General features: G+C 39.7%; 2 protein-coding genes across 2 annotated transcripts; one reads left to right on the top strand and one right to left on the bottom strand.

The window, feature by feature from the left end:
• Positions 1-6234: 6234 nt before the first annotated feature.
• Positions 6235-7391, top strand: LOC103716507 (NDR1/HIN1-like protein 6). Its single transcript, XM_008804536.3, has one exon. It carries the CDS (start codon positions 6419-6421, stop codon positions 7172-7174), a length of 756 nt encoding a protein of 251 aa, XP_008802758.1. The 5' UTR covers positions 6235-6418; the 3' UTR covers positions 7175-7391.
• A 1865-nt stretch (positions 7392-9256) lies between these two features.
• LOC103716517 (protease 2) lies at positions 9257-19584 on the bottom strand. The gene is made up of 11 exons (XM_008804547.3): positions 19138-19584; positions 18106-18386; positions 17823-18017; positions 16858-17204; positions 14766-15057; positions 13220-13378; positions 11912-12277; positions 11523-11588; positions 10457-10505; positions 10252-10375; positions 9257-9612 (listed from the first exon to the last, which is right to left on the bottom strand). Exons 1-11 carry the CDS (start codon positions 19448-19450, stop codon positions 9531-9533), a joined length of 2274 nt encoding a protein of 757 aa, XP_008802769.1. The 5' UTR covers positions 19451-19584; the 3' UTR covers positions 9257-9530.
• Positions 19585-20696: the final 1112 nt, after the last annotated feature.

Here is a 20696-nt window from a genome sequence, read left to right as displayed (position 1 = left end):
AAAAGATTATTTTCATATTTTGAACCGTTGATATCCAAATTAGAGCAATTCCATAATCGCACCAACTCCACCCTCCAGAAGTTATATATATATATATATATATATAAGAAAATAAATTGCTATTCTTGTTTCTACCTATTTCACTAGTTTCTGTGACATTGCTAAACCTTGATAACATCCATCATTTTAATTTCCATAATGTCACCTTTTAATTTAATTGTTGTTACCAATTATTTCAGGTGACACCGCACAGCATTCTGAGAGACACCCATTTATAGTATTTGAAGCTGTAAAGTACTTTATTCAGGTAACACGTCGCAGTGTTGGGTGGGTTCGCCGCTCAAACGGCATGCCTATGTGATTCCCGTTGAAGGAAGTTCGCTCGGGTGAGCGCTCGCACCAACATTCGTGCGCGGTCGGATTCCTTTGGTTTTTAAGTGTTTGTCGTAATGATTGAGAGAGTGGGTAAGGCGGCGGGCGACTCATCCGCTGGAGGGAGCCGAGGACAGCCAGCACTGGGCGAAGATGGAGGGATGGGCTACACATTGAATCTTAGAGCATGAGGTAGAGAACCTCCGGCGGCACTTCATGACAATCTTTAAACTGCCGAAGAATCAGATTGAAGCCTCGAGAAAGGCTTGGGAGAACTTGGTGGTGGTCGTCCGAAGCCTTAGGTCCCGGCGGAGTGGGTGGCCCGGAATGTGGCGCTACGGGAGGCCGACCGGGACATCGCCCTCGCCAGTAGCCCCGGGTGGTGGCGGGGTAGCTACTAGCTATAGAGCCATGGGCTCCCGACTTTGTCCCAAGCTTAGACACAGTAAAAAATGACAGTGGTGTGGATTCGGATGTCGAAGCTTTCAGTAAAGTACTGAGAGAGAGAAATTATCTTGTAGATTGCCATCGTTATCGGCTAGTTATCGAAGGCATCACGGAGCAGTACAGGATGATGCAGATTGCAAGGGTTAAGGTGGTCATCGATGCCACCACGCCGCTGTTGCCCGAAATCTAGATCAAGGGCAGATCCAAGGTCCTATGGCAACCTATTGTGATTGAAAATGTCCCCGATGTTTGGTCCGGATGTGGGCAAATCGAGCATGCCGAAGTTGATTGCAAGTATCCAACGCCAGAGCTGGCAGCGGAGGAGGGGGATGCATAGGATCGGATGCGGTACCTGGCTCTCATGGTGGTAGAGACGAGTGGAGACTCGAGGACAGCGGCGAGCCAAATTTTAGTTCTGATGAGATGGCCCGAAGGCCGATCTTCGGACCCTTGGTTGGCGGCAACAAAGATCCGACTACCGCAGGCTGTGAAGGGGCCGCCGCAGCCGAGGAAGACAATTGAGTCAACCCCGGAATCGTCGTCCTCATGGCCGTGCTCCCCCTAACCATCCGAGCTTCCTTGGCTCACTACCGAACTCGAACGGGTGGCAGAAGCCGGTTAAGGTGGCGCAATGACGATCATCCCCGACGGAGCAGCAGGCCAGCGAGGGAGCCGACTTGGGCACTAGCTCTGGGGAGACTCAGGGGAGCCGCCAAGCCGGGTCGAGCTTCGATCTATTGAACGAGCTAGTCGACTCGGCTGATGACTCAAGCTGAGTTGGGCCAAGCACTATGCAAGCTGGCTTAGAGATAGCGATGGTAGATGCGGACCTGGGCTATTTGAATAAGAGGCCCAGGAACCTAGTGATAAGGTCAGCGAGAGTGGGTCTTTGCTCGGCAGACTCGGGCCAGCCTGGTGACATGGATCGAGCTGCCCACGTGGATGGGCCCAGCGTGCCAAGTCACCCGAGTCGAAAACTAGAGAGGGAAGGGGCCCTGGTGAGCAGGAGCCGACCGCTGCCCCTCCCTTCGCCCATGCACCAACATCTACCCTGCAATTGTGCCTCTAGTTCCAGCGACCCCCAGCTCTTCTCTAACACCGTCGAGGGGTTCGCCTTCTCCGATCTCCAAGGTTGCTCGGGCTCTTGCCCTTCTTGGTGGCGGTGGACCAGTAGACCTAGACCCGATGGCATCGGCTCTTCGACTGGCGATGGAGGTAGCAGTGCTGGCGATCGGGGAGGCCTCCGATGGTGGCGGGCCGACAAGCGGGCAGTCGGACTAGCTCCTATCCGCTGCACTGCTTTTGGGAAGTGTGGGAAGGGGTGATGGAAGTGGGTTGACCCACCAAGAAGAGCAAGAAAACGAGACTTCGTGCGACGAGGAGCAAAGTCCTTTATTGCATGTTGAAGAAAGAAGATTCTTGTGTGGAACTGTAGTTCAAAGCAGTCAGAGGTACTCCTTCATATGGAGGGAAATCTGCAAGTATATTTCTACTGTTTTGGCTAACACCAGATAGCTGATTGGAGATGGATGCAGCGTGGATGTTGTGAAGGACCCTTAGGTAGATGCTCTTCCGATGAGGCTCTAACCGACCATGATCAATGTTGAGGCCATGGATGGTTTGTGAGTTAGTGATCTCTTCCGTCCTGATGAGGTAGGGTGGGATCCAACCGAATTGGCCATCTATTTGAAGAGCACCTTGTAGAGAAAAACAGTCGCTGACGGTTTAGGAGTGCACTGGTCCGGTTGTGAGGGTTTGGTTTACGTCTTGCAGTCCTAGAGTTAGAGTGAGGGACATCTACGACCTTCTTAAGAGTGAATAACATCTGAGGCAGGACTACCTTGGATCTGGAGGTTTGGTCTTGACTCAAGGGTAGCTTTGTTCCTTTAGAAGGTGACTTGGGGGGTCGGCTACCGACGAGGTCTGTCTTGAGTAGACGCAAACTAAGCATCCAACCGCATTGCGTTGGATGCAAGGAGGAGGAAACCGTGGACCACATTCTATTCTAGTGCGATTGAGCCATGAGTGTGTGGAGACTTGTTGATATCCCGTTGGATGCTTTGTGCTAGTCCAACTCCACCTAAATGCTTAGATGATAGGCTGACACACCTCAGACTTGGTATGTAACCATTAGGGCAACATATATTGCTTACCATATCTGGCTGACCAGCAATGCCTGATTTTTGGAGAGAAAAGTCTTACACCAAAGTTCGTCATGGAGAGGGCAAGAGTGCAAGCTACGGAGATCATCCATGCAGGTCCATCGGACAATCCGTTGACTGCTCGAGACATCTGGGACTCTACCTCTGCTCTTGTAGTGCCTTGGACGGTGTACATCACATGGGAGCCCCCACCCTCAAGTTTTCTCAAGGTCAACTTCGATGGATAAGTTTTGGGCGGTGGTAGAAGGGGTGGAGCGGATTTTGTGATCAGAGGCATGGAATCTAGAGTGGTGGCAGCCGATGGGTGCCCAATCTTCGACATTTCTATCCCTGGGGTGGAGCTGAGAGCAACTTGGGTTGGTCTGTGTCATGCTCGGCATGTACTGCTGGCCAACACAATCCTGCTCGAAGGTGACTTAGTTACTATGATCGGCTGGATCCAAAGGTGCATTTGTGACATGGATGGCCATCATTCCCTACTCCGAGACATTTGGGGTATGGCAAGCGGAGACATTGCCTTCCAAGCCAAACATATCTACAGGGAGGCTAATGGAACTGCAGACTAGGTAGCTTCTTTTATGGCGAACTATTTTGGGAGAGTTCTTTAGACTAGTGAGAGGGAGCTGCCTAGAGTGCTTCGTGACTTGCTACATTTTTGAATTTTTTGGATGTACTCATACTAGAATTGTATAAGTCATCCGTTGTAGTAAAAAAAAAAAAAACAACATGTGACATCAAATATCTATTTTTCAATATAAAATAAATATCGAGCAGAATCTTTTATCAGTAGGCTTGTTGCTTGTTTCTATTAAGTTTCATTTCTTTTTTGGACGTATTTTTAAGGATCTATTTAGATGATTGGGCTCCAACTCCTATAAGATTCATAGATTGAATCAGTACAACCGGCAACATCATAGGATTACAGGTTGAGCTAGGCAGATCTTTTTTTTCTCTTATAGGACTCGGGCTAGCCTACTCCAAAGCTAATCCTAAATATTTATTAATATAGGCCTAGCCCAACCTATAATCCCATATTGTTGCTGATAGTACTGGCCCAATCCATAAATTCTACAGAATTTTGAGCTTAACCATCCAAACAGACCCTAAGCTATCTAGGTACCATGCAGGCTGAAATCAGGATCAGTGTGATGAAATGATGCAAATTCATGGCACGTTCAGTATGATGCTCTTCTCACATCCAACCTAATGCCTCCCTGAATGATCAAAACCCTTCATCAAAAGCCTTCATGAGCTATCCATGCATTCTCTGTGCTTCACTGTTAATCATGCGGTTTTACTCCATTTGATTCTTAGGAATATAAACCAATTTGCCATGTTCTACCCTTAGTACTGTAACTGGTCAGAAGCACTCAAAAACACTCGTCTTCCTTCAGCGGCAGCTTTCTTTCACTGAGGAAAAGGGGAACTGAGAGTGCTTGGAATGTGACCAAAGTTGGATCCGGCTGGTGCTTTTCTGATGCCACCTACTGAAAAAAAAACAAAGAAGAAGCCCCAACAGCCACTGCCGACATCAAAGCGCTATTATAAATCACAACCATAGGTCATCATGTGAACCACCTCATGCTTTCATCCTCTGTAAGGAAGGTCAGCTGTCCCTGTGGCTCATGGGAGTCAGAAAAAGAGGGCTGGGCAGCCAAGTTCGGACTTCAGGGGTCATGCATTCATAGTTGAAGAAGTCTTTGCAAAACCAGGTAGGTCACAACCATTGCAAGTTGATTAGGAACAAGGTAGGATCACAGTGGTCTTAGGATTTTCGGACAAGATATGGCTACTCGCTTTCATATCAAACATGAAGATTATCTCACCTCTTAAGTCATACTCGTGATGAGTAGGTCAAATCTTAATAAAAAATTAAATTGATGTAACAGATATGTTCATAATTTGATGATGAATGGTTTATAATTTGTTTTAAATATTGTATAATATAATCCCCCTACGTTGGATACGGGGATAAGAAAAGTTTAATATTCAGTATTGATAGAATCTTGGGCACGATATGCCAAAAAAAAATTTGTATAATATTATGTAGTTCTCAAAAAACGCTTGGAAAAAAGGATTTGATTTGGCTAGACAAAACTAAGAGACTGGAGGATGGGGAAGCACATGAAAAAGAAATAAAATAGGAACAACTACCTTGGCATTTTACCTAGTGCTCTAATTTCCAAAAACGAAACCCACCAATTTCATGCATCCAATCTCTCTCTCTCTCTCTCTCTCTCTCTCTCTCTCTCTCTCTGGGGGTTAAGTAATCCAGTCTCCAAGGATCTTTTCGTCCCTGTTTCCGGCCTCATTTATGTGCCATTTCCTATACTTCCACTACACGCTTTATCACAAGTCCAAGGCATCCATGCTCAGAGACGGATGTGTGTCCCTACGCAATTCGTTCACACTTCTGACAATAAAATAGTATCCTAATTTAAATAAACAAATTAACCTAGTAAAATATAGTGATTGGACTTTTTAAACATATGTGCATGTAGTGACGTTTGATGAGTCCCAAACCCAAACAACGAAAGCAAGCTAAACTCAATCAAAGTTGGCAAGGCCAAGCAAACAACATCTCACTCATGACACAATGCTGACAAAAGTAATCGTCAAAACAAGTTTTCAGCTTGCAAACAAATTCTCTCTACTGAAATTGGAGAGAGAGAGAGAGAGAGAGAGAGAGAGAGAGAGAGAGAGAGAGGGCAAATTATCCCTTTTGGAAACTCAAATCAACAAAACCATCGTCACCATTTGACCCAAAAAAAAAAACAAAACTTTGCGGCCTACAAGATGAGCAAGACTAGTTTGCCAAGCAACTGATGGTTTATTTACCCAGAACTTCTTTCCCCCAAACCTCTCTAGCTTTATTTCATTGGCGGAAATTTTTTCTTACCAAGTATTCTGCCACGATTTAGAGGCAGCCTCCAATCACTTTGGATGCCGTTTCCGGTCAAATCGGGCGCTTAATTTGAATGCAAGCAAGAAAAGAAGCTTCCAAGGGGAACAAATCAACTCTGTTTTCGTCCTCCGGTAGGCGTATTTGGCGTGTTGAGATCACACACGGGCGACGTACCCTGTTAAAACAACACGTTCCACACAACTGTGGCTAAAGCATTTGCTCTCAGTTAAACAATTGATTGAATTAGGTGGAAGGAACTGGGAAGGTAGAGGCCCCACCAACCACAATAATTTTCCACCACCCGGCAACTTACCACAACATAAAGAAGGACAAAAGGTCAAGCATGGCAGCCTACAAAACTAGAATCCGAAGCCTCCAGGCTTCATCCAGGAACCCTCCATATAAGCGCCTGTCCACAGGGCTTAAATGAGCCTCCCATCGATCTCAAGGGCTTCAGGTTAGAACCGAAGCATATAGGAGAACAATAGTAGCCAACGTATAGCTTTTTGGTGGCCAAGATTCGGCCTCAGGCATGGCTGAGCACCAGAGAATTCATCCGGAGGACGTCGAAGCCCCACCTCCATCAGCTCCCCCAGCACCAGGCAACTTCTCGCAGTCCGCCAAGCGCGACGCTGGCGATCAACGAGCTCCATTGCCGCAAGGCACCACCATCCCGGTAGCCCATGCAAAACCAACCAAGAAGAAGAGGAGCTGCTGCTGCAGGTGTTTGTGCTGGACCATCCTCACCATCATCGTCCTCATCATCCTTGTTGCAGCCACTGCTGGAATTCTGTACCTCATCTTCGATCCTAAGATACCGAAGTACTCGGTCGACCGCCTCAGCATCTCAGCATTTGATGTGGACAATAACATGACTGTGAGGGCCGGCTTCGACGTGACTGTCACTGCGAGGAATCCAAACAAGAAGATTGGCATCTACTATGAGGATGGGAGCTATCTGAGCGTGTGGTATACGGATAGCAGCCTGTGCAATGGGAGCTTCCCAGAGTTCTATCAGGGCCACCGGAACACGACGGTGCTGAATGTCACGCTCACCGGAGAGACCCAGCTGGGGAGCGAGATCCTTACAGAGTTGCAGCAGCAGCAGCAGACCGGGACGATACCGCTGCTATTTAAAGGTGATGTGCCGGTGAGGGTGAAGTTTGGAAGCCTCAAGCTGTGGAAGATGACCTTCAGAGTCAGGTGCAATCTGGTGGTGAATAGTTTGAGTGCGAGCAATAAGATTAGCATCAAATCAAGCAGCTGCAAGTTTAAGTTGAAGCTTTGATCTCATTTACTTCTTCCATTTTTTAGCTGAGGAGGTGCTATTTCCATATAGAAGGCTCAGTTATTCTTCGCGTTCTTTTTTACGGTTTTATTTTTCTTTTTCACAAGAGATAGGGAGGTTGTCTGCAGGCATGCACCCTACCTCGTATAGCTGGATTTGTATTGATTTATTTAGAATATACTAGTAAAATAATGATATATATTTTTCTATTGTGCCATATTGATATTTTTTCTATTGTGTCATGATGATATTTTTCTTCTTTTTCTAAGATTTACAACTTTATTCTTCTTGTGTAATCATACTTATCGGTGCCTCTTCAAATTTGTCAATACTGCTTTCATTTTGCTATATGTTAAATTTATTTATTTTGCTTCACCGATATTTGTCTGTTTTTGTTCTAATCTTCTCTTATTAGATAAGATGTTTATTGAGAAAGCTATATCCCGTGTTAGATATAGCAATTTGTAAAACCTATGCGTCAGAAAAAAAAATTGTTACGAATTTCGAAATGGATGCAACATGAACGTATAGAGTTGATGATTACAGGGATTTATACAAGTCCACCAGGTCAAACTCTTAGGCGAAACATAATAAAAGAACGCAAAAAAAAGAAATGCATCCCATACAGAGGAATCAACAACGTTATACCAAATAATAAAAACATGAAAACGCATGAACAAGTGGTTCCTTGGTTGTTTTTACTAAATCTCTAAACACGATGGATTCGGCTTTGTGACTGATATTAAAATATCACATCTTGCTATTGATTTGCTTCATTGGTGTTTATCATGTTTTGTTTCTGACTTGCTTCATCGGTGCTTAGCTACCATCAATCATTTTACTTAGTAATATGTAAATGAGATACTGCCAGAATGTATAAAAAGACGATAATAGAAATATATGAAGAAATTGAAATGAAAATAGTATCTTCGATCTCTTTCAAAATTGTAATTTGTAACAATATGATAGAAGAGTACCATCAAAATCCAAGTGGGCAAATACCGATAATATTGGGGAACAAACCTGTTGCCTTCTGAAAGTTAATGTGCATACTTTATTCATCTATGCATATATAAAATGTTCATCTACGTGTTTGAGCCACATTCAATATCTACATTAACGCTCAGGGGTGTCAAACAAACTGAGCTGCTGGAGTTCAGCTCGTACTTAGTTTTCCAAAAAGCTCGAATCAAGCTTGATTTGAAGCTAAACAAAAAACCAAGCTTGAATCACCAAAACAGGCTCAAAAGAAAATCTAATTTAAATCAAACGAAAAATCGACTCAACTTGATCAAGCTTGGCTTGATAAGGTGCAAATATATTTAAATTATGTATACATAATTTATTTCATACATAATACATATCATTGGGTTAAAGTTTTAATTGATGTTTTCTTCTATTGGATCACTTAAATGTTAATTTAAACTTGAAAAAATTTTTGAATTAAGACTTGAAATTAAGCATTTATTTAAGCTTTAATCAAGCTCGATTTATTCTCAAGTTGATTTCTGCTATATTTTTAAGATTATCAAGCTAAACAAGTGGACTTATTTTCAGCTTGGTTCGAAATTAAGTTTAAACTGAGCTTGAAATAAAAGTAAATAAATCAAGATCTTGGAATTCAAGCTCGAAATTAACTTCAAGCCAAGATCAAACTCAGTTCGGCTTACATGCCCCCTCATGCTTGCTGCCAGATTTAGAAAAATTGTATTAAACATAAAGACAGGTGATGTCCTGGAAGAAAAAGGTGAACAAGGAAAAGAAAGTATTTATCGGTATGACCTCAGGTGATAAGCCTAGAATGCGAATCACAAATGTTCGGTTTGTATGCCATCGAAGGCCAAGAATTGGCCGAGAGCTAATACGGAAGTCATGCAACCCTCGAATGAGTACTCATTTGAGATAAACCAAGGGAAAACCTAGATGCTTTCATATAACCAATATGAAAATATGATAAATACTTGAAAAAAAGAAAAAAAAACAATAATGATAAATACGCATGCAAAGGCAGAATCCCTTGATATCCATTGGGAAACATGAATATTTGCAGGCTCCCAGTGGCTGAACTAATAGCTAAAGGAATGCAACAGAAATATTGCAACATAAATATTTCAACCTTTGCGACATAAATCTACACAATTCCCTCCAATAATTCACTTCTGATGTAAACAATGGAAACTTTAATAGGCATTTATGTCTGACATGCATGTCAGAAAAACCCAAAAATCAAAGCAATTGGAGTCATTCTGAGGCCCACAATTAAAAACAATAAAATTTCATGTTTGAAATGAAACAACAGAAATGGTACATATGTGGAAAAAAACTAATGATTTGTCTGGGCCGTTTAAATGGTCAACTAGGAAGAAGTAGGTGCAACCATGCCTAACGCCTTGAGGATGAAAGCATAGGTGAAGGCATCCTCCTGCAGTTTCTCAAATCTGCATCCAATTGACATAAAGTCAGAAGTATGAAAACTTAAGAAGAAAAGCTTAAAAAATCAGAATGAATCCCAGTTGAGTTAGTCCAACAAATGCAGGCTGATTTAGCTATCGTCCTAAGCCTGAAAAGGAATAATTGGGAAATGTTATTTGACACATGACCTGTCTACAACATGTCTTGCAAGGGTGTTGCAAGTTGATGGAATGTCTAATCTAGCTCAACATGTGTGCAGCCTCAGAACTGTCTACCCAAGTGTCTGGATAATGTTGGCACCAAAACATAGTCTATATATTCAGATTAAACTTCATTTGGGTGCATAATGTGGATCGTATTTTTACTTTATTTCCATCAACAACTCAGTAATTGGAAACATTGTTCAGGTTAAACTGCTGCTTGATACGAAGCACAGTTGATGGTACCCATAACTGAGAACCCAGCTCCATATGCATTTCATTTATTGGATTAAATTGCATTGTTGGTCAAATACCATTATTTCCCACTTCCTACTCCCAGAAATTCTCCACTCTAATTTGTCCAAGTTCTGCTAAATATGAACAAAAGCTGCCACCAGATTTGATTATCCGCTGTATCCAAAAGGTGCAGTATTACAAAGAAACTGCAATTGTTAAAATAATTACCTTCCTGACTTTGAGAAGTGCCCAGCACCAAGTTCGCATTTAAATAGAAGCATATTGTCATCAGTCTTCATTTCCCTTAACTTTGCAACGAACTTAGCAGGTTCCGAGTACATAACACGGGGATCTATATTTCACAATGCAAATAAATTTACATGATATTCCTTGAGATAGCCTATCATTACCCACTCTTAGGTGTTTGACTTACCATTTAAACCAGCTGTTACGAGAATGTTGGGATAGTTTTGTGCTTTTATCTGCCAAGCAGCCAAATTGAGCATCAATTTCAGATACTTCTCATGAAGAAGCAGGATATAGCCACGCAAATGTCATGATCAGCTTATATTACATGTTACAAGTTCATATTGAAATAGACAAGCTATAGAAGGAAAATACAAATTGCAGAATTAATAAAGAAACACTCGCATAGAGACAAACTGGGTGGTATGATGTACAAACCTAGAGCAGACAGGCAGGTAAGATGAAAACTAATGATTCATCATTGTGTATAAAGTGCATAAAGATCATATTTTTGGGGGGGGGGGTGTGGGGTGGCGGGAGAATTTTTAGAAGTGGATAACAAATATAGAAGCAGAACATAAAGAAGAAAATAATAAGGATAATGGTGATTTATGGAGCAGCAGAATTAGCAGCAGAGTGGGATCCTCATAGTAGGTGCAATAACATGTGTATAAATAGTATAGGCAAAAATCCTGCAAATTAAGTGGGTGAGAGCTGAGGCTAGCCCCAAATCAATGTTTCGAACATTTAACAGCTTATAAGCCAAAATCCACAAGCTCATATTGCAGTAGCTTCAATGACTACCTGCAGCTCACAATGAGCTTACTACTCTCCAGTTCAGTGTGTTTCACCACTATATATTACTGGTCGTGTATACAAGCCCTTCAAATAAACCCCTTTCCTCAATGCCTTCTCCAATAACCTTTTCCAGACAACTCAAATAAGAAGCTGTAGGCTGGAAAACTCCAAAGTGCTACGTTCTAATGATAAAGAAGCTAATGCAAGAGCGTGAAAGAAAAGCAGCTAAATGAAAAGATCATGAATATTTAGCAGACAAAAGGAGTTCTTCTAGAATTAAGTCCAAAAAGTTTTGATGGTCTATTAAATCAATATGAAAGCAATATGAGGCAGGACTCGAAGGCCCACTATCAAAAAGAGATATTAAGCATCTAGGACCACAAAAAAAAAAGACTTTATGCTAATGCCTTGCAAATAAATGTGTGAAACAAGATAGTAGGCTAATCAGCACTCACATTATCAACTGGAGAATATGATTTCATATAGAAATAGAATTCCTCTTTTCGTGGGTCACCCCATTCCTGCACAGAGAATTTACAAAGATATTAAGGAATCAGGCAATCACATAAAACTCATTTCATGCAATGAAACCTTGAAAAAACTATAAACACATGCATGACAGAAAGTCAAAAGAATGAGAAAATACATAATTTTTTCCTGGTCATCTCCAAATACAAAAATCCATATAACTCAAAAGAGAAAAAAATTAAAACCAGACCCTGCAATCATGGCTGGCTATCACAAGACAAAGTATGAAAAATATTTGCTTGATTTTGGAGCATAGGACTTGACTAATTACTAGAATATGCATAAGAGGAAACCTTAGTAGTAGGAATGTAAGTACCTCCCATTCAGATGTAGTTAATGGGATGCTTGGATCGAGCATGGTAGTCAGTACATCAACAAATGGGACTCCAGCCACAGCTACCCTGAACAGATCAGGGCGCATGTTTACAACAGCACCCATCAGCAAGCCTCCTGCACTCCTACCATTAATGCATATTTTTTCTTTTGAACAATACTTATTTTCTATTAAATACTCTGCACATGTGATGAAATCAGTGAATGTATTTTTTTTCTTCAACAACTTCCCATTTTCATACCACTGTCTTCCCATTTCACCTCCTCCACGAATGTGAGCTATTGCAAATATAAAGCCCCTGTCTACCAAAGACAACCTTGAAGCCTTGAAACTGGGATCTATGCATGCCTGTTATTACAAAAAAAGGGAAAAAAAGCATTAATGAGGCTAAAGCCTAAAAGCTTTACATAGTTGACAAGATGGAGATGATGGCTGATGACAAAGGCAACGATCACATAGCCTAAATAAGTTCCTTAAACTTCCATTCATAATGAGACTTTTTACCATCTTTGCACAAACCAAAAGCCTATGGTGAACTTGACTAGCATCAATGAACAAGGATCGGATGAACAAGACATGACAATGTTCAGGGCAGAAAAATGTAACAGTTTGCATTAAATATACCAAAGATGTTACAGTGAGTTGTCCATTTTCTGATCTTTAATTCTTTAAAATAAGAAGGATTCCCATGGCAAGATGGTATACCGTCCACAGTGTTAATTTAAATTGGTGCCCAGTGAGGATTAGTTATACCTACTTTATCTTGTTCAAGGTGCATATTCTCACAGCCAAAGTCTCAGAATTTCAATCTGACCTCAGCCATGTAGAAAAGATATTATCTTGTTCTGATCTTTCATTCTTTAATCATTATCCGCAATAGGATATCATAACTAAATTGAAAAACAAAAAAATGGGGAAAAATTAAACAAGATGGAATTTCCTCTTGAAATTGTACTATTTATTTGACCTCCATCTGCCAAGACAAGAATTTGAGGTCCCTCTCGTAGGTTGTCACCTTGTCATCACTTTGGTCCAAAGACAAACCAAAATGGAAGTGCCAAGCATAAACACAGGTTATGCAGTAGCTGACTACTGAAGCACCCTGGTTCAACAAGACCAATTGAGAGCATCCATATCTTTCAAACAACATAGAATCAAAATTGAAGTTTCCACATGTTTTTGTTATAGAAAATCCAAGTTGTTTTACAGGAGTAAGTACCACAACTGAATTGTAACCATAAAATAGCAAGGGATCAAACCCATCAAATAGGTGATATAATTGCAAATTACCTCATAGGAACCATAGCCATAAAGTAGAAGAGGGTCAGACCCATCAAGTTTTACAAGATCCTTTCTGTAAACAATTGAAATTGGCACTCGAGGACCATCTGACGCAACTGCCCACTTTCTTTCAGTCACATAATTTGATGCATCAAAACCACCTAATACCTGGGTATAGACAAAGGAAAGATTGATCAATTAACTCTAGTATGAAGGCAGAGTGGAAAGTCGGTATTATTGTACCAAGCAGAAAGTAACAAAAAAATAAGGGATGAAAGCACAATTTAAAATTTAATATGGCATACTTTTTTATTAACAACAATAACAGGATAATACTAACATAGAAGGGAAAAGCACATAACAATATACTGATGCTCAGTGCTGATGCAATGTTCTACATAGCAGCAAATTCAGAAACAGCAAGAAGTCTAAAAACAACCAGTTGCAAAGTACATCAATTATATCTGAAGCATTAAGATAAGAAATTTAAAAAAAAATGGAAAATGCCATAAGTGAGGAGCTTTTTACAGATAAACCCATTATCTATTTAGTATAGTTCATGCACTTCCAGTCGCAACCATGAGCTGGGTCCCTACAACTGTACAAGTAACACTTCTTTCTAGATATGCTCAATCTGAATTTTTCTTTGGATTTTATTTCTAATGCTCCCGATTCTTTAAGGCATTTTTCTTCCATGTAGTTCCATTTTAAATTTCTGGAATTCTGCAGACTAGAAGTGAACATGTCTGATCTCTGATGAACATAAGAGGAAGCAGGGATAGCTGTGATTCACCCATCTAAGTCGAGATTTTTCTACCACTTAAGTTACTTCATACATATTCTCCCAATTTTAGCAGGTGCAAGCTTCTTTTTCCTCTCTCTTAGCAGAATCAAACTAAGCGGGGTGCATTGATTAAAGAAGCAGGAATATGTAGAGAATCTCACATCTGGAGGCAAGAGGTCTCATTGATGAAGGCTCAAAGAGTTTCTGTTGTAATAGCAAATGGCAGGCCTTGTGTATAATGCACAAGGCTTTGGAATGCTTCTGTAGCCAAACTTGGAGGCTATCATGTTTGCAAAGATGACAGATAAACCATGGTTTCCCTTTTATTCTCAAGTGATGTCTTATTTTGTTTTGCAAGCAAAATAAGCCTTAGAATAAGACAACAAGAAACACAACTAGTAAAGTATTATCTATTTATCTTGCCATTTTTACCTCAAACAGTGGTGAGATATCGGAACAATATGATGGCCTCAACATTCAGTTTACTACTGCTCCTCCACAGATATATTTAATGAATTATACAAAATTCATAATGCTGACAAGAAATTATTCATACAAAAAAAATGTTCTCTATGATTAAAAAAAATTAAAGAAACAGGTTATCTATTTCCCTGTCGATGTTATCAATTGTATGAAGAGAAGGATTTTCTAGAATTTGCAAAGTTAACAAATATCATCTTTTTAGTACACAAAAACTTCATTCCTCATTAGCACGTACAACATGTATAAAGGAATATAACATAATGAAAATAAAACATGTGGTCACTTTACCTTCTCAATCTTCTTCAAAACAGATGTGCCTGTATTCATGTCATAGTCATACACAGATGGTGGGGTTCTCATAGAGCTATAAGAAAATCGTAAGATTTTTGAAGAAAATTCTGATTCTTCAGAATCCACCGAGTACACAGGATCAACAAAATCAATTGTCCGGCCACCCTGAAGTTGTAGAATTGATTCCCCAGTGGTTGGAAGTCCATATACAGTTACTTTAGGTAAACCATTTTCACGTTCATACACAGCAATATGATCATTAAAAAGTTGGAAATCCTGTATTTTCACACTGAAAGAGTTTAAACTTCATCAAGCTCTTGAAAGTAACACTTTAAATTATTAGAGACTTCTTCGAGAAAGTAACTGCAGCAAAGAAGATACGTTTTAAATAAACCAACACGAGGAAGAATTGAGAAATGGACCACAAATGCCCATAGTTACAAGAAAAAAAATACCAAACAAGTTTATGAAGATCAAAAAAAAATTGCATAGTATAATCTCACAAGCATTTCCACAGCATAATTTCATAAGCATGATACGACATCTCTGATCAAGTTTTGCAAAGATGCCATTGGTAAAATGTCAAACATTGTTCGATAAACATCATAAGACTCCCCTGCATAGTCACAGAATTCGCTGACTTTTTTCAAAAAGTCGTAAGCTACTCTTGCACCAGGGAGCTGGCCATATGGATCTCCGTACTATCCAGTGGTTCATGAACAGATCATATAACATTTGCGAAATATATGAATTTCGTGGAGAAATCACGAGATCCATACCATTTGCCACTCGCAATGTGGATACAGCAGGGTGCAAAGTGGGAAAGAAGGTAAGGAGACTGGAAATAAGACCGAGAGAAGTGGGGAGAAAAATAAAAATACATGAATTCCAACAAAGAACAGGATGTTTTAGCTTACAGTGAATCCTAAAATATCATTAATAATGGGTCTCACTCGGTTGTCGACTACTGTTTGTACCACTTACTTGTTTTTCTTAAAAGCTGCCCTACTTTCTCATATTTTGAAAATCTTAAAAGTTTATTTTTCCTTAAATCATTTTTGTTATTGGATTGAAATATAATTACTTCAATTTTTTAATAGTTTTGAAAACAATCTTACATCAAACCATATAATATAAGGTTTATTTATACATTTATTATTTTTAAATATATTAATGTCTAAAATTTTATTTATTTAATTTTTTCAAACAATTTCTGATTTTTTTCAAATTTACAGGATTTTTTATGAAATTTGAATTTTTTAGTCTCGTCGGATTGTTCCCTAATGAAATGCCAAAAACTGTTAGATGGATGGTGGCTGGCTGCTTTTATAAAATAGAAAGAGAAGGGCAGTACATTATGTTTAAAATTGCCAAGTTCTGTTCTTTTTCACCTCTGTACCCTCAAGACCCTGGACCCTGATGCATCTTGCTTCAAGCCATTACCCAAGTGAATAAAGAAAGCAGGCATGGGGTTTTTTTTTTCATTGCTTTTAGTTTTTCATTTATAATGTTGCATTGGAAAATACCCCTGACATGAAATTAAAGAAACTCATTTGTTGAAGGAGACAAAAGACATTTTGTAGACCAAATCCTAACTTTAGAGAGGTTGTTGCCTAGGAGTCACCACACTAATGTCATCTCGCCTGGGTCATGTTCAGGCACTCTGTTGGTTCCTTAACACACATGAGCGCCTAGGCGAGCACCCAGAGCATCTTTCAAAACACAAAAATGAACATTATCTAGAAATTTTCTTAGATTTGAACCCATAGCTGATGATAAAGCTGCTGAAGAGAATATTCAAAGTAAACTTTAGTGGAAAAACAAGTAACATTTTATTCCATGAATACATAGACAATCGATAGGACAACTAGGTACTAGTTCTGAATCATTCATGATGTTCATAATAAGAAATCGTTTTGACAAGCATTTTAAAATATCTCTTACTTAGAATTAGTCATACTAAAAAGTCAACTATAAGGGTATATCTATGCTATATAAAGACTGAAGAAAACAATAATCAAAACACATTAATAAAAGAAGATTCAAAACATGCACAACACAAAACTCCAGCAAACATTCCGCACACTACCTTTCTCTATGAGGAAGCAGAACTTTTGTTTCAGATACATTGTCCAGTGGGCATGCAAGCAATTCTGAATTATAGAACTCCTCGCTTCTTCTCTTGATAAAAAAGTGGTTTCCACGATGACTAGCTGATATATCCACACCATATACACGAGGTGTCAAAGTCATGAGCCCACTTTCTTTTTTGGAAACATCTAGGTAAAAGATAGACCGTGTATTTTTGCTTTCAGACCCAACAAACAAATATTGCTTGCTTTCAGAAATTTGAAGGTCAAGAGAGAACTTGTCATCCTTTTCATGATAAAGGCAATGGTCGCTCGACTGGTCAGACCCCAACTTGTGTAACCATACCTGAGAAAGAGTAGTATATGAGAATCAACAAAGATAAAAATATGCCATGAGTTTCAATAAAACAGAGGGAAAAACAGCAAAAAGTCTGTTAATGGATCAAAGAGTAAGGACGAGACAATTATTGGTATCCAAATTTTTGACTAGTATTGCCAAACATCAGAGAAACTATCTAAAGCACAATCAAGCAAACCAATTGAGAAGCACATTAAGAAATAAACTGGTGTTTGATGTAGCTGAGCTAATCAGATATGACTAACAATTCAACAGTTACTTGATTTAAGAGAAGCCAACTGCACTTAAAGTAATGCATTAGATCCTATATACTAATACAACTTTACTAAAAAAGAGCAACTGGCAAGATGACAATGGATGCTCAAGGTAAGCTATCCAATTTCATAAAGCAACATATTAACATGGAGACAGAAACTCTTAACGATAGGAAACTTCCTATATAACATCATGAAACAATCTATTAATCCAAGAACAAGTTTATATTCATAAGAATATTACCTCAGTTAACTATGTGATGATCTTTCTGTCATAAAACATGAGTAAGTTGTTTAACATGAATCATAAGCTGGCATTACTTCTGAATAATAGCAACTAGGTAGCATATACCTTGTCAGGCCGAAGAATCTCGTCCATTGTTATGTAAATTAGGGTGTCATCACCAGCCCACTCAATGTCTGATGTCACCTCCTTCAAGGTTGTACCGACAGGAGTCCCATTCTCAGCATCAATGACATAAACAGTATATATCTCATCACCTTTAGTGTCTTCTGCATATGCTACCAGCTTATTATTTGGGCTGACCTGAAAAGCACAGGATATAAGAATGGAAAATGCTAGAATAAAGAACCATGACATAATTACTTAAATAGGAAGCATACAAGGGATATACTTTGAAAGCCCCGATACTGTAGTAATCATGCCCTTGGGCCTTGATATTCTCATCCAAGATAACATGCTCTTCAGATGCTTCCGGTCCCGTGGGCATAACATCAAATACAGAAGCAGGGCCATCATTTGTAATAAGGCGCCTGCAATGCTGAACATATTCCTTCCCCGTCAATGTTCTCTCATAGTAGTAATATGACCCTCTTCGAACAGGAGCAGAAATATCATCTTCTTTGATTCTTCCTCTTATCTCAGCATATATTTTATCCTCAAATTGCTTCACATCTAAAAGAGAATTTGAAAACATCAGCATATCTATCCCAAAGAAAACTGGGGAAAAACAATAATGCATAACAAAATCTAGCCCTTGATGAGATTATAACTTTTTTCCCTACTTCCAAACAAGCAACAGCTTGTAAGATACAAAACAATAATAGCCAGCCAAAAAGATTGTGTTTTGGAGTTATCTCCAGTAATAAAGGCCTGGGGCCTATCAGGGTTTGTCAACAAAGATCAAATTGTTTTACCCTAAGTCAACTTGAAGTCATCACCTTTCAGACTTCCAATACATTCTCATCAAACTGACTAACTAGCTAATCAAAGCAAGCCTTGATCTATCAGATGAAGAGCGATACTCAGATCCATTGATCATTATTAGATCATTCTCGTTCAATCAAAAGATGATTTTAATAACGATAGATAAACAACTCAAATGCTAATGAGGTATTGTAAGTTTTTTTTCCCTTGTTACAATCTTAATCTTTTACATAGAGATCCCATTTTGAAAGAACTAAGGCACTCTAGCAAGTGTCCCATTCAACGACAAGAACTCTTAACGTTCTTCCATAACATCATATCCCAGCGAGTAAATCTAAAATTCACACAACTAGAACCCCAAAATTTGCACTTCCCCATCTCAAAAAAACCCCACAAAACTCGGGCATTCAACGACATGAAAAAGCGAAGGAGGATAGGTGCAATTTCGGCAAAGAAAAAGGAGAATAGGTGCAATGATCGCAAAAACCCTAGAGCTCACCGGACATCATGAGATCGGTGTAGGCGTTCTCGGCCTTGAGGTGGGAGAGAACATCGGGGTTGGAGCGGGAGTCGTCGCGGAGCCAGTAGTAGTTGTCGACCCGGACGTCGCCGAACATCTCCATCTCGTGCCTCGCCTTCTTGGCCACGGGAGGGGCCGCCATGGACGCCGCCGAGGTGGAGGAGATCGAGACGCTAGGGTTAGGCCTCGCGAAGAGATGGGAAGCGAGAGGAGGAAGGGAAAAGAGAGGGGAGAAGAAAAGCCGGCCCGCGAAGGGAAGGGGGAAGGACGAGACTCCGCCCAGACGGAACATATAGACATGCGCCGGTTTTTCGGAGATAAAACGGTAGCCTTTTTGCTTGACCCAACCCGGCCAGGCCTCGATCTCCGAAGCCTCGGATTCTCGGAAGTGGCTCCGCGGGCACGGCAGCTGCCTGCAGGCCCGCAGTGTTTTTTTAGGTGAGATCTTAGACGATCATAAATAATATCAGAGCAACTTTGGCTTAAATTTATATGAATTAAAAAAAAAAAAGTTAATTATGCTTGTATTTAGATTTAAATGAATTTAAACTTTTAATCTTATAAAAATATCAAAACTTAAATAGAAAAGTATGTGAGGACTCATGGACTAAAAAATTTAAAAAATATCTCTTGGCTAGTTTTTTTGATGAAATTCTGAATTGTAATGGTGCTACATAGGATGCCAGTATTTTTTTTTTTAGCCCAGGTTACATATTTGTAGAGGCTAGTTTGTAAAGCTGATAACATTTGTTGGTAGTTTTACATTGTACTAATGATGATAAAATGATGATAATGCCAGCAAATTAAGTTGGTGAAGTCTTTTTTTTTTGGTAGATGTTTGAGTTTGTCCTCTCAACAATTTTTTTATCAGGCTTATATGTCTTAAAATTTTCCAAAAGAGTGTGAAGTGTACCAACCTGGTACCAATGGTTTCGTGGATTCACATCTTTTCGCTGGCAATTTGTTGTTGGTGGTTGAGGAGGATCAAATTTTTCCATTGCCTAAATCTTTCAAAATATTGACACTAATAAGTCCATCTTCTTCGTTGGTCCTATGACTTAGATGTTGCTTTAAAGAGGAATATCTCCTTTGAGCTAGGGATCATGGTTAAGGCTAGTAATTAGCTCTATCTTGAAGTAATGCTGTGAATGATGGACTTTAACATGCTATTTGAAAAAATGAATGGTTGCTTGAGGGATGGAGGAAAAACGATCATACTTCAAATGGCTCCAAATCTATGCTTGAAGGTTATTCTACTACCGCCATCAAATGGATTAAGAGGCTATCTCTTTATAGCAATTGCATCTTTTGATGGGTAACATTGGTCATGCTATTTCCGCTCGTCCTCACTTTAGGCTTGCCGTACATTCTAGGAAGTAAATTTGAAAAAAAATAAAAAAAATAGACAAGTTGAAAATGATATGATTAAGTAATGAATTAAGAAATTAAATAGAAATAAAATTTCTACACCCTAATACACTGCATCATTTATCTCCCTTCATGTCACATTTGCGCCCAAAAATTGGCTATATTTTTTT

The sequence above is a fragment of the Phoenix dactylifera genome, chromosome 17 (assembly GCF_009389715.1).
Source record: "Phoenix dactylifera cultivar Barhee BC4 chromosome 17, palm_55x_up_171113_PBpolish2nd_filt_p, whole genome shotgun sequence".
In the NCBI taxonomy this organism is placed as follows: domain Eukaryota; kingdom Viridiplantae; phylum Streptophyta; class Magnoliopsida; order Arecales; family Arecaceae; genus Phoenix; species Phoenix dactylifera.
This window is presented reverse-complemented; position numbering and strand designations above follow the sequence as displayed.